Source organism: Arachis stenosperma, chromosome 10 (genome assembly GCF_014773155.1).
Source record: "Arachis stenosperma cultivar V10309 chromosome 10, arast.V10309.gnm1.PFL2, whole genome shotgun sequence".
Lineage (NCBI taxonomy): Eukaryota > Viridiplantae > Streptophyta > Magnoliopsida > Fabales > Fabaceae > Arachis > Arachis stenosperma.
Genome location: NC_080386.1, coordinates 103,133,960 through 103,149,228, shown reverse-complemented (window position 1 = coordinate 103,149,228; position 15,269 = coordinate 103,133,960). Strand labels below are relative to the sequence as shown.

The 15,269-nt window shown below is 31.1% G+C and overlaps 1 protein-coding gene across 1 annotated transcript; it reads left to right on the top strand.

The window, feature by feature from the left end:
• The first annotated feature begins 5,373 nt into the window (after positions 1 to 5,373).
• LOC130955326 (trihelix transcription factor GT-2-like) lies at positions 5,374 to 7,764 on the top strand. Its single transcript, XM_057882166.1, has 2 exons — positions 5,374 to 5,993; positions 6,070 to 7,764. The coding sequence occupies exons 1-2, from the start codon at positions 5,755 to 5,757 to the stop codon at positions 7,247 to 7,249; spliced, it is 1,419 nt and encodes a 472-aa protein (XP_057738149.1). The 5' UTR covers positions 5,374 to 5,754; the 3' UTR covers positions 7,250 to 7,764.
• The last annotated feature ends 7,505 nt before the right edge of the window (positions 7,765 to 15,269 follow it).

Sequence of the window (15,269 nt, the reverse complement as noted above, 5' to 3'; positions counted from 1 at the left end):
TAGTGCAGGTTAGACGGACTTTTGCTATTTGGCGGTCTCAATTTTTCAGCCTGACCCGTCTTTTTTGATGAGTTACGCGGCTCGGCCCGATGGGTTTAGGCTCTTTGCCACCCTTAGTTGAAAGCAATGACTGCGAAGATGCCAAGGTCTTGTGTTCAAATAAAAACGCTCCCTGTTTACCGTGAGAGTGAGGAAGTTCAAGGTGTAAGAGTTCTCCATCACGTTTTTTAGAGCTTCTATCCTTGTATTGTAGCATTTAGACACTGCAAGCCATTGGTGCAGGTTAATGGCACACACCTGTATGAAAAGTATAAAGGTGCACTTTTAGTTGCAGTTGCACAAGATAAGCAGCTTAACATAAATTTTTAAAACTTACATCGTTAACTCCCGCGTCATCGAATTGTCGCCTAAACTGTGTCATAAACCTTCGTGTATATCTTGTTATCTGGCATCAATGACTCCACCTAAACAAGATTAGAATGATTGCAATAACAACAACAACAACAACAACAACAGCAACGATAAACAATACCGTCACGCAAGTGGAACACCAATATCGACGAGCTCATTCCTGGGAATAGGCGTCAGGAACGGCATACGCTCCCACGTCCAAACAAAAAATAGAATAAATGACCCATCTATCTCTTTACAGTTGTATTGTGATACACGACACAACGATTTGTATAGATGTGCCAGACCGGCTGCCCCCAACTGTATAGTGGAATCCAGTGAAAATCTCGAAGTACAGGCAAAAATTTTGAGTTCAAAGAATTGGTAGACTTATATGAAAACACAACTGTACCAAGCACGCAGAAAATGTGAGCCCACACGTACGGCTGAATGGACTCCGTCGTGTCACACAGTTTAGTGTCTTTGCACCGCCGGACCCATACAAGATTTACCTCACCCAAGATGTGATCGCCCGGACCGGGCTGACAACCAAAACAAGCGATGCAATTCTCAACCAAAAACTGGTGACTACTGTCCATTTTACCCGTGACGAGCTCTCAGTTAACCGAGAGGCCAAATATATGTGTTACGTCTTCCAGTGTCACAGTCACTTCGCCGACTGAAAAGTGAAACAAGTGAATTTTCGTCCTCCATCGTTCCACCAAGGCACTCAAGAGTGCAGAATGGCCTTTCATCTTGCCTACTCGCAAACGTGGTGAAACCCAATAAATGCTAGTGCGGATGTAGCTATCTCGTTAAAGGTCTTCGACGGATCAAATTTCTGGACAAAAATTTCCTAATCATCTGTAAAAAGAAAAATAATAATTATTAATATTACTTCATAACTATAATTAGTGTTAACAATAACATTAACTATTATTAATAATTTTTTAACAACAACAAAAACAACAATAATAACAATTTTCTAATAATAACAGTTAATAATATATTTAAATAATAATAATAATAATATTATTATTATTATTATTATTATTATTATTATTATTAATCATAATATTATTCATAATCATAACAAAAATATTTTAACCCGTACCCTTTTTTATTTTTAAAAATAATAATATGTTAATAACAATAATATATTATTATAAAATAATGATAATTTATCAATAATAATAAATTATTATTATCATAAACAGTATTATCAAAATTTAACAATATTCTAGTCATAATAATAATTTTTTTCCGGGTGACTTAATTATAATAATAATTATTACTTATATATAATGACGGACGACAACAACAAAAACAACAACAATAATAACAACAATAGTAATAACAATAATAATTATAAAATGAACAATAAAATTACCAGTTAAAACATAAATAAGTAAAATAAAAAATAAATTTATTCATCATAAAATAAAAAATACTTACCTATTAAGGATGATCCAAATATTTAATAATATGTTCTTCAAATAAAATAAAATTACGAACTATTTTTTCTTTTTCCCTAACCAAAACCCTAAACCTTCTTCTATTCTTTTTTTTTCTTCCCTCACAAACCCTATTACAAATATTCACTCCAACACACCCTCAACCAAGTGAAAATCTTGCTTCACTCCCGGTTCGCATTTTGTTTATAAAAACCTGCTTCAATATTTTGCATGCACATGTGTTGTTCATGCAATAAAGGAGTCTGTCAATCGCAACCTGCGTTTGGTGCGTTTCAAAATGGTCAACATAGTTGGTCATGTCTGCATGCAGGGGACAAAAAACATATTTTGAAACATGAGTGTTCCTTCGTGCTAAATACAGTTTGTGTTTTGTAATATACGTAGATTTTTCATTTTTTGTTCTATTCAAAATTTTATCAGTGCTTTGCAAGTCTAATCATAGCAGCTCCACATATGTGAATAACGCGTCATACACCAATATATCTGAATATTACTATTTTTTATTTATTAATAAATTAATTTTTAAAATTTTTGAATATATATTTTTGTTATTTTTTGTTATTTTGTTTTAGATGTAAATAAAAATTTAAGTATATATAATTAATTTTACATAAAATTAATTGTACATAAATTTTTAAATTTCATGATAAACGTATGTGTTGTACATTTGTGTGTCTTATAAAGATGAGAAACTACCAAATGGTCAACAATCTTTATTCTTTGGTAAGGTAAAATAATAAGACTATTTGCAATTAAATTCCATCTGTAACGACAAGACATGGACCGTGCCAGTCATTAATACTTTATCTTTTTAATAAATCATCAAATTCGTCATTAAAAAATATTTGTTTTTAATTTGATTCCTAAAAATTTTTTAGTTAAATTTAATTTTTAAATTTTTTAAGTTAATTACGTTAATTTTTTTGTTATTTTTTATTAATAATATTAAAATTTATTAACGTAACATGTTAAATAATATTACAGCATATATTTACAAATTATAATTGATTATTAAAATAATAAATTAATAAAATTAGATTAAATTCATTTTAAATTAAGAGATTTTAATTTAATTTAATTTTATAAATTTACCATATTAATTACTAATTAAATTAAAATTACTAAATATATATTATAATATTACTTAAAAGTGTTATATCAATAAATTCTAATACTGGTAGCGTTTGGTGCAGAGACAGAGACGGAAAGACTAAGGCTGAGAGACAGAGACTAAGAGACAGGGATTGAAATAAATCTCAGTATTCTGTTTGGTGAAAAATGAGAGACATGAATTAAAACAAGAATGAAACTCTAATTTAATTTGCACAAAGAGTAAAATTGGAATTAATTAATTGAAATGAAAGTATTTTAGGTATAAAATGTTATTAAAGTTTCAGTCTCCATCTTTAAAAACTTCAGTCCCTGTGTCCCTACTTTTTGGAGGTATTGAAATACTGAAATTTTAGAAACAGAGACAGAAATTTTAGTACTAGTCTCTGAACTAACAAACACGATACTGAGTCTCAATTTCTCAGTCTCTGTCTCAGTACTTCAAAATAAACGCTACCTAAGTGACGTTATAGTATCTTTAAAAAATTAATTTAAACATTTACTCTTATCTTCTCTTTTAAAAAAAATTAAAGTCAATGTTTATTGTATTATCGAGCCGCGTATTTGCAAATAGTAATCCGTAATGTGCACCATTTTTCCATAAAAAAAAATAAAACGAGCTAAATTAGAAAAAGGGAAAGGTAGGTGATAGAGATGAAAGGGAAAGAAAAAGAAGCGAAGAAAACGACGAGACTGACCGTCGCGTGAGGAGTGTAGGAAATGGTTTACGTAACTCAACTGGGATTTATATGCGTGTCTTTTTCCCCTCTAACCACGATACTTTTTCTTCTTAATTTTTCAACTTGAGCAACCCGTAAGCTTTTTCAACCATATAGTATAACTGTATAAGATAGGGTTAAAAATAAATATGAAGCATGCCACGCCGATAAATTAGACCCATCAATCATAGACAACGACAATCCCTTCTCAGTCAGGCGCCTAAGTATTCGAATTCACATCAAAGTATCATCGCTTGGTAAACTAGACTTCATATTAGTACCACAAAATACAAAAGCAGAAACCAAATTTTCGTAAAATTTATTGAAGTGGGGTTCTATGCAACATTAATTTCAACTCTCTCACCGGTAATCCTTGTTTCATTTGACTTTTTTTTTTTTTTTTAATTAATCTAATCCATAGTTAAAGGTAGCGGAAAGGAAAATAAAAGTTAAAAAGAAAAGAAAAAATAGCTGATACACAGATACAGGAATGAATTCTATTCATTAATCTTTTAAAATGTAATTTTGCACCAAATGAAACTTTTTATTAAAAAGTTAGAAAAATCTGATATTCTTTTTTTAAAATAATGATCGTTTTAACTTTTTCTATGCATTAAAAAAACTAATATACCTAATATAAAATAAATCTATAATAAGTATATTAATTTTTTAATGTACTATAAAAGAAAAAAAAAAAGTCTTCTTGAAACGGAGAAAGCTGATATAAAATTATATTTTACAATATTTCATGGCACAATATTTGCATCTCACAGGGTGCCGCCAAAATAGGAATAAATAACTCGTGCCAATTGCAATTGGTGCCGTACTTGGCATCAATTCGTTATTTATCGCACCCACCACACACCAATAATAGAAAATTTTAACGTTTTGTATTATAGTAACAAAAATTAATCAAATTAAATAGATGCCAATTATTGTGATTGCCCACCGGCCCACCCTAAAACCCAAGGGCCGGGGTCATGAGTTTTGGATGGCATCTAATTTATTTATTTTAATTTTTATATTTCTTGAGATGACCGACACAAAACAATGTGGTGATGGCAAAATTTATTGCACACGTAATTGTGTGTGGGGGGCAAAGATAAGTGAGTGCCTGAGTGGGAGGGGTGGCACAAACGTACAGAACAAGAATGTGGGCTCTGTGGGCCTTCTTCCCTTGCAAACCGGACTCACACCCCATAAAATTATAAAAGAAACCGACTTTTGCTTCGGCCCCAAGTGTCCTTTTTCTCCCACCACCACCGCAATTATTTTCCCACTCCCATTCCATTTAGTTTCACCATTTTACCCCTTGCACATAAATATTTTTATCACCAGACCTCATAATTATCTTTAGATTTATTAATTGATCTAGGGCCCTCGTTCCCCTCCTCCTCTTCCGAATAGAAAACCGAAGAATTAAAATAAAGATGAGATAAAAAAGGAGGGAAAAAAGCCACTAAAATTGACCGTAGCTGTCAAATTTTAATTTTGTTTTGGAGAAAGGTCAAAGTTGGACAAGTGGAAAAATAGTGTAATGACGCCTCACCCAATTAGATACCGCCGTGTCGACATGTGTCTTTGCTGGATGGAATCTATCTGATAACCTCATCTTCTTCACCTCTTTCTTTTTCACATTTTTTTTCCTTCTCAAAATTAAGCTTTTTAGTTAAGTTTTAAAATACTATATATCTATATCTGTTATTAATTTATTATTCACCATTCATTTTCTCTCTCTTGTAAGTTGTAAACTTAGGGTAAACTTACGCCCTCAATAAGAATAAAATGATATAATATGCTACGGTAATGGTAGAACTACACCGACTAGAAACTAGAACTAGAAATCTAGAATAGAACCGTGACTCACCGTGAAGCCTCCTCCCAAATCAATATCAATAAGATTCAAAAAAAAAAAAATGCACCCTCCGTTCCCGTTATCAAAATTACCCTCTTTCTTTCAATTTTTTACCATCCCTTTTCTTTTTCGTTTTTCTTTCTAATTTTTTTTTTCGCTCCAACGAATTCCAAGTGCACAGAGCTGTAATTGAGTGAAAGTGATAATGGAAAACTCGACCTTACCGGAAAATAGCATAGAGAACAGGAAGGTGGCGGTAGCGGCGGCGGAAGGCGACAGCGTATCGTCCGATGGTTTGAAAGGCGAAGATGGTGAGCGGAACTCAAGCGGCGCGAACCGGTGGCCGCGAGAAGAGACAATGGCTTTGATAAAAATTAGGTCTGAAATGGACGGCGCCTTCAGAGACATCAGCCCCAAAGCCCCTCTTTGGGAACAAGTCTCAAGGTAAATAAAGTAATTAAGTAGTATTAATTACAGTTAATTACGATGAAATTAAATGGTTGTTTGAAACTGTGTTTAGGAAATTAGGTGAGCTGGGATATGAAAGGAGTGCGAAGAAGTGTAAAGAGAAGTTTGAGAATATTTACAAGTACCATAGGAGGACCAAGGAAGGCCGTTCCGGAAAGCGTAACGGAAAAACTTACCGTTTCTTTGATCAACTAGAAGCATTAGACCCGCACCCTAACAATAACGCCGTTATTCAAGATGCGGTTCCATGTTCCGTTAGGTTTCCGGTTACTGCAATGGAGCATTCCAGTTCCGCCACTTCGTCTTACTCGAGCGGCGGGGGTGAAGACGAAGGTGAAGGGAGGAGGAGGAAGAAGAAGAGGAGGCTGAGGCTGTTCTTTGAGGGGCTTATGAGGGAGGTTTTGGAGAAGCAAGAGAGCCTGCAGAGGAAGTTCATGGAAGTTCTCGATAAGTGCGACCAGGATCGAATGGCGAGAGAGCAAGCATGGAAGACGGAGGAGCTTGCCAGGATCAAGAAGGAGCGCGAGCTTCTCGCTCAGGAACGGTCGATTGCCGCCGCCAAGGACGAAGCGGTTATGTCCTTCATAAGAAAGTTTGCAGAAAACAGCAACAACAATGGCGCGCTGCAATTTCCAGCTGATAATAATAACCACCTCCAGGAGCAGGAGAAGGAGAAGGAGAAGGAGAAAGACGAAGTTGGGAATGGCATCAATGTTGGGAATTTTGTGCACATGAGCTCTTCGCGGTGGCCGAAGGATGAAGTAGAGGCATTGATAAGGCTGAGGACACAAGTGGATGAGCAGTTACAGCAGCAGCAAGGGAACAAGGGACCGCTTTGGGAGGAGGTGTCTACGGCCATGAAGGGACTCGGATACGATCGGAGCGCAAAGAGGTGCAAGGAGAAGTGGGAGAACATCAACAAGTACTTCAAGAGAATGAAGGAGAAGAACAAGAGGAAGCCCGAGGACTCTAAAACATGTCCCTATTATCACCATCTTGAGGCCATATACAGCAAGAAGCCGAAGAACAATAACAAGCTTGATGATAATGATAATGACAAGAAGAACGAGTTGAAGCCTGAAGAGCTTTTGATGCATATCATGAATGGTCAAGAAGAGAGGCAGCAGGATCCAGATCAAGATCAGTCTTCATCTGAAGATGCAGACAGAGACAACCATAATGGATATCAGATGCTTGATAATAGTCCTTCTTCCATAGCAATCATGAGTTAAACAAGCTCTCATAAAAGATTCTTCCATCAATGTTGAAACACTTTTAGAGTCACACTCCACTCCATTCAATGATATCATAGAATAATAAGGACATCATGAGTACCAGAAAAAGGAAAATGAGTCCGAAAACATTTCTCTTATCATAAGTTCGGTGGGTGTGTTAGACCAGTCTCATTATTATTGGTAGAATACAAATCAAACTTCATCTTATATTGTTGGCGTCTTTCTTTGTATGTAATTTTTACATAGTAGTATGTTGGACCTTTTCTCAGTTTTGTTTGATCGTGATAAACAGAACAAGTGCACAGAGAGAGAGAGAGAGAGAGAGTGTGTGTCTTTTTTGGATGTGTGTGTGTAAGAGAACAAAGTTACCGGGCGTCTAATAAAATAGCAGTAAATTTTGTTCTTGGAGTTTGTAAACCCATGTGTGCTTCAGGTGGGAGGTGTTTGGGTCTGATTGTTTTTGGCAATAAAGAAAGGAGCAGTGGTGAAATAAATACCATAATGAGATATCATATATGTATTATTCTGTATTTTTTATAGAGTTTAATTTTGATGTTAGAGGATAAATTAATAATTTAATAAATTTATTTTTGTAGTGTAGTTTACAAATTAAAAAAAATTGTTAAAAATAAAAAATTTAAATTTTTAATATATTTATTTTATATTTATTAAATAAATATTTAAAATTTTTTACTACTAATAAATTTATCATGTGTTAAAAAACATATTAATTAAATTTTTATTTAATTATATATAATTTTTTGTGATTATTTATATAATACATTTAAAAGATAATTATTTTTGTGGAAAAAAATATAAAACCAATTTTCTTATAAAGCAACATAAGACAATTCTATTATAATTTAAATTTTATAAATAAATAAAAAATCTAAAAAAATCTTACTTAAATTTATTCTAATTACATTTATGGTACACAAAAAAAATTTATGAAAATCTTAATTCTTTTTCATCCATGTGAAAACAATCAAAATTTTCTCTTCACAAACCTGCCGTTATCACGTAATTTTTGGTGTCGTTGTCCATCAACTACCGCTGCGTTTGCTGTAATGCTGCGCAACATCCTCCTTGCACCGTACGGCATCCTCTTTGCACCTTACCACTGTCTTTCATCGCGGCTTTCTTGTTGGACACAGCCACCATCACTGCCGCAGACTTCATCCTCTGAACGCATCTGCACCGCGGAACACCATCGTGACCCCATTCGTTGCGATGCAACCATCGCCGAGTCCACCCACGACACAAGACCTCGGCGGCACGTTGTCACCCTCGTCGTCCATGCTTGTGCCATCCACGCAGCGCCGTCAAAGGCATTGTTATCGGCCATCCTACGATTTCTTCTTCTTCTATTTGGTTTTGAATGATTCTTTTTCCTATGTTTTGGATGTTTCTTTTTTTTTGGGTTTGGATGAGTTTTTTCAATAGTTTTGGATGTTTTTTCTTATTTTTTTGAATGTCTCGTTTTGTTAAGTTTTAAAAATTTTAAAATTATTTTGGATATCTCATTTTTGTTAAGATTTAGATGTTTGTTTTTGTTACGTTTTGGATGTTTTAAAATATTTAAAATGATTTTCAATTTTTAAAATGAATTTGTAATTTTTTAAAATGGTTTTAGATTTTTTTTAGATTTTGGATGTTTCTTACGAGTGGGGGGAGCCACAGTAGTCGGAGATGCTACGCGTCGTAACGGAGGGATCGGCGATGGTCAAAGAGAATGTGAAAAGAGTGATTAGAATTTGTTACGTGAATGTAGAAAGAGGATTTAGGATTTGTGTGGTTAGTTTTTTACTATGTATTATCATTGGGGTTAGGGTTAAATTAGATAGGATCTTTTTTGGGGTTATTTTCATTGAGCCTTATTTTACCCTAGCCGGCTTATGTTGCCTTCACCTCTAGTTAGTTATCTAATGAGATTGTCTCTCAGATCTGCGACAGATTAGTCCTTAATCTGTCAGGTTGGGAGATACCGTTTGGGTAAACCAAAAAAAAATCTAATAAGATTGTCTTTGTTAATGTAGTGTTACATAATTTGATGTATGTATAAAATTATTTTATGCTAAATAGAATATTGACATTTTTTGTTTTTACTTTTAGTATTAAAAGTAATTAATAAAAAAAATTTATACTATAAGACAATTAGAAACATTACGAGCATACTAAAAATTAGTTTATTTTCAATTATGTTTTATATTTCAATATATATTTTATATTAATATTTAATTTAATCGTCAATTTTAAGGATAATTCACATTAATAAAATGTTTGACATTCAATATTATACAAATGTCTTGATTTTATTTTGCATATACAAGTGCTCTTTTTCAACATATATAAATCATAACAACAAAGTTTAATTTTGCTGTTTGTACATAAATTAATTTGGACAAATTTAATTTCTGTTCAAAAACCTTAAAATAGTAAATCGTAATTCTCCACGTTGAATTACTTGCAGGGGAGAGAGAGTTTTGATTTGAGATTTTGGATTTTCTAAACCTTCTAAATCAATGCGGACAAAATCGATTTAAAAAATCTAAGGCAAATCGATTTAGGATAGCACGATTTACCACTATAACAATTAAATCGAATTCTTGTGCTACGATTTATCAAGGAAGTCACTCAAGGTAAATCGAAACAAGTAAAGGATTTATCTAGGTAGAACCTATTTAAGTTCGTTTTTGTTTCATATGATTTACAATCTCTATCACACCACACCCCACACTCCAAAGAATCCAGAGGGAAAAAAAGCGACAAAGAAAAAGTGCTAGTGATGGAAGATGACCCAGATTGTTTTTATTAACTAGATGAAGTTGCCTATGTTGCTGATAACATCAACGAAGAGGTCAATACACTTCATATTTCTTTTCTTCATGTTAGATTAGGAATGTTAGTGATCCATTGTGGTTTAGGATTATTAGATTAGAAATTTTAGTTAGAATAGTCATTTAAAATTGTTGATTAGAGTTTTTAAATTAAAAATATTAGTGATAGTAGTAATTTAGAATTTTTTATTATAATTAAGTTTAGAATGGAGTGATAGTGTTTTTTAGGATTTGATTTCTATAGATAAGGTTAGAATAGAAGAGTGGTAAAGATACTAAAATTGGATTTTACATGTAGTGACATTATTGACTTTAACTTTTTAGGATTAAATTTTCATCACTTTGTGTAAAAAATAGTTAAGAAATAATTACGAATTAATTAAGTTATTATATATATTTTAATAGGTTATGAATTTGTTAAACTTTTTTAGTCGGAAAATCTATTGATTTTAAAGTTTCTTATAAATTCTTAATAAATATTTTTATTATTATATAGCAGGTTTGATATATTACCAGCATTGGAGGCTATAGGATGTGCCTTAAAAGACTCCGATCATATCATATTTAAAAATTATCAGATAATATCATTTTGCTAGATTTAGTAACTATTGGTTTAAGCTAGATGACCCGCTCATTAGTCTTTTGTTAAGAGATGACGTCCAAAAATATATACGTGTTATGTCTTTCGCGTAGTACACCATTACGTTATAAGATGTGGTGTACCAGTCAAGTCTTCTAATTCATAGTGACTACACAAGTTGGTGTTTATATTACTAGAGTTATGGATTATCACAAGAAAAATGTTGAATACCGTTAGATTTACCATCGGATTTACTGTCGCAAATTAGCATCGACTTTACCGGCGAATTTACTGACGGTTTAGGTGTCAAATTCATCATGTCAAATCATTATCGGTGGATTTTATTTTCCGATGGTAAATTCGCCAATAATAATTAGAAGAAAAACGGAAAAAATAGGCGCAAAATTTAGCATGGGATTTACTGGCAGAAAAATCTGTCAGTAAACCCAATTATTGGAACGCTGTATTTTGGTGACCCGTAATACGTTATCGTTAGATTTATCCGCTGGTAAACTTGCTCTAAATTCAAAACACGTACCTTCCCCTCTCATTTTCAAAACACATGCGCGCACACACACACACTCTAACCTTCTCCTCTCTCTTTCTCTCTTTTCTCTCTACCTCTGGCAGCCCTTCCTGCCACCCTCTGTCAGTGCCAGCTATCTGCATTTTTCTCCAAAGACTTAATGGACTTTCCTTGATCATGTTTTGTTTTCTGAAATGAAGCTTCTCCTTCTATCTTCGCCGTCATTGGTGCCGCTGCCGTTGGTGCATGTTCTGTCGCCGGAGTTGCGTCTCTCCTCCCTCCTCTAGGTAGGTTGCCCTCATCCCTCCCTATATTCCATCCTCGTTTTTATTTCATTTTAAATAAAAAACCATAACCCCTTTTTGAACCCTAACCCTAACCCAGTTTTACTTTCTTCAGTTGACTCTGTTTTATTAATGCGTGTTTATGTTTTTTCTTATTATTATCGTAATAAATTTTATTTTAGGGTTTTTATTCATTGACATAAAATTAATCTAAGTAAGCTGTTTGTGTGCTGTAGTTTTTTGGACAGCTTATTATCTCAATATTAATGTTGTTGTTGAGTTGCTTAGACAGGGTAATTTCTTGTTATTTTTATTAACTATTTGCTTATTATATTATTCTAATTTAGTTTTGTGTTAAGTTCTTTTGATCTGTTTCTAAATGTCATATAGGTATCGTTGAATTGAATATTGAACTATATGTTGAAGATGAGAGTACTGGCAAGTTGTGATATGTTTTGGTATGTAATAATATTGACTAATGTTAGCTTTTTTAGTTCAATTAACAATTAAAATATTGGATATGAAAAGATATATAAATGGTTCCTTGTTGCTATTGAATTATATCATTTATATGAAAAACGTTGAATTGATATTATTTCACTAACGGAGTTAAATAAATTGTTGATAATTTATTTTTATTCATATTGTTTTAGAAAAGGTTCAAGTTACTTTAGTTTGGAATTCAAGAAATGAAAATTCACTTAATTAGGACAAATGTGAGCTTGCTGTTTTTCTTTTTAATAACATAAATTAATGTTGTTGCTATAATAATTAGAGCATCAATTTGTTTCACATTTACATGTGGTCACCATTGAATCTTGAAACACTACTTGATAAATGACTCTCTCATGTGTAGAAGAGCAATTGCCTATAAGTAATAATATAATATCACAAAGTTAGTAAATTAGATATAGGACAAAGAATTTAATCAAAAAATATATATTCATGAGAGGAATGAAGCTTTGTTTGGTTGGAAATAAATAAAATAAAAGTTCTTTCTTTTCTTTTTTATATTAGAATACAATTGTGATTTAGTACGGTTGTTTGGACGTTAAGATTGCAAAAATAAATGTTATCATCTAAGAAAGTATTATCATTTAATTTTTTTTTAAAATTTAAAATTTATGTTTACCATTGGGTTTATCGAGAGAATTAATCCTATGGTAACAAGTTCAAGAATTTTGCCAAATAAAAATTTATATCCATTGCTAAATCCACTGGTAATTAGCGGTGGACAAAAAAATCTACCGGTAAATAATTACCAGCGAGATTCATACTGTCGAATTTATTCCATCGCTAAATCTGACGGTATACATATTGCCGTCGAATTTTCTTGTAGTAGATATAAGTATTTTGTTTGTTATAGAATAATAAGTCTTTTATTACTTAGAATTCGATTCAAATTTATAAGTATTCCAATTAACTTTTTCATGATTTTATTACGTGTTTATAACTTTAATGATGTAATATGAAAAATTATTTATTATAATGGTCTTAATATAGAAAATAGATCCACACAAACCTTATAATAAAATTATTATTTTTCAAAAATATTTATATCTTAAATAATAAATTATTGTCTGAAAATTATCTTAAATTTGTAGAAAATTTATGTGAAAATAATTGTTTGCTTTGTATGAAATTTGTTTGAAATATGTAAATTATATTAAATTAAATTTTTCTAAAATTTAATAAAAAAAAAATTGATTTGTCTAAAATTTTTTCGAAAAAATATGTTATATTTGATTAAATCTATTAGAAATTTATTTGAAATAAAATATCTTTTTATTTGAAATTTTTATAAAATAAAATATTTTTTCATTAGAAATTTGTTTAAAATACATTGTCTTTATGTTAACTAACCTGTTTAAATTCATCTAAAATACATTATAATAAAAATTTTAGACAAAATGTAAATTAGGAACTTGGGTTTTTGGGGCAAAATAATTTGTTTAAATTTTGTTTGCAATGAAAATTTTGTCTCTAATTTATTCAAAAATTATCTTAATTTTATCTCAAAATTCATTCGAAAAATACTGATTTGTAATAGTATTGATAGACTTTGAGAAGTTTATTGAGGGAGGAAGATTTACTTGGTCTTTATTCAAGGAGCTGCTCAATGTGCTATCTCTTGCAAACTGCATTAACAAATACACAGTGAGGTACAAGTGGTTTTAGGTACCTTTTGCTATTGAAGAGTGATCCAAATTAATCAGTTGCAATTTTTCAAATTTTTACACTTTCCATTATACTTGATGTAATATAACTCAATGCTCTATACTAACCTTACGACGGGTGCTATAACTCTTAACACTAAGCACAACCTTTTCTTTACTATAAAATTGTTGTCCAATTTAAAATTCATTTGGAGTTGAAATATCATGCAAAATTTTCTCTCCAAGTCTAGATTTCACATCTGAAAAGTGTAACAACTCGTATTTTTAAAAATTTTGTTATAAATTATTTGCAATTTATTTTATAAATACGAACTTATTATCTTTAGAGGACCATTTCATTAAAAGTAACTACATTAATTTTATAATTATTGAAGTTTAAATTAATTATTATTTATTCTATTAGTTCGAACTATTTATTAAAAACTATTTTAATAGACAAAATTAAATTAATTTTATAATTATTATCATTTGAATTTGGATTAATTAAGATTATTATATAATTTTTTTATAATAAGATATTTTACATAATTGAAACTATGATTTTAATAATCTATTAATAATGAACATTTTATAATTTAATTTTGGTAATTAATATTTCAAGTTTAAAATCTGTCAGCATTAGTAAATATCGATATTTTTTAATGAACTTAGTTTTGCTAATACCTCATCAAATATTTTCTATACTTATGATCAGAATGTTACTAATGTCATTTATATTAGTAGCTCATATATATATTTATCTCTATAGTATTATTACTTGTGTTTTAGTACATCTAACTTTTGTAATTATCCGTTTGAGATATTTATAACTTAAATCGCTGAATCGATAGCTTAAACAAGTGACACAAACCCCTTTTATTAATTACATTATATCATTATCATCATTCTGATCTCAATTACTTTCTTCACCTAACTATGAGAGAAAGAAAGAGAGAGATCGTGAAAAACTCTATGGAAACAAAAATCCTCTAATCTTGATTTTTTGAGATTTGTAACTTCCATAAAAAATTTAAACTGATTAAAATATTTGTCTCTTCTTTCTCTTTACAATAATACTGGTTTTTTTGAACGAAAACAAAGCATGCAGCTTCTTCCCCTCCATGTAAGGTTCAGCCAAGTAGAACTTGGTGAAGTAGCCAATTTTTGACGTTTTCTTCTTAAATTTCTCAGTTAGAAAACTTTTTTGGTGCTTCGGTGTTGATGACTACTATATGAAGGTAGGATTTGGTTAAATTCTAAATGATTAATTGTGTTGCTGTTGTGTATTAATTAAAGTGATGATTGATGCTTGAATGTTTATTTGCTTGATTTTTTTATAAAAATTGGTGCTTTTCAAGATAAACAATTTGGTTCCAAACAGATGCTAGAAACCGAACTGTTCTAGCCTGAAACAAGGCTATTTGCAAGCTTTAATCATGTAAAATTTGAGGTGGTTTAGTGGCCGAAAAGTTGAGTTAACAATTGAAAAAATTTGGTTATCGAAAAGATTAAAAAATTAGTTAAAAATCAAATGAAAATCGATGAACTTTAATGATGTTGGTTTGGTTCTTGAAGAACAAAAAACTTCAGTAACTTTGATTATTTTGAGATCAAAATATAAATAATAAAAAATT

What these genes read in the sequence shown, in the direction of transcription:
- LOC130955326 (XM_057882166.1), top strand. Translation starts at nt 5,755, where the DNA reads ATGGAAAACTCGACCTTACCGGAAAATAGCATAGAGAACAGGAAGGTG. An exon ending in CTTTGGGAACAAGTCTCAAG is followed by an intron (nt 5,994 to 6,069) that starts GTAAATAAAGTA and finishes AACTGTGTTTAG; the next exon opens with GAAATTAGGTGAGCTGGGAT.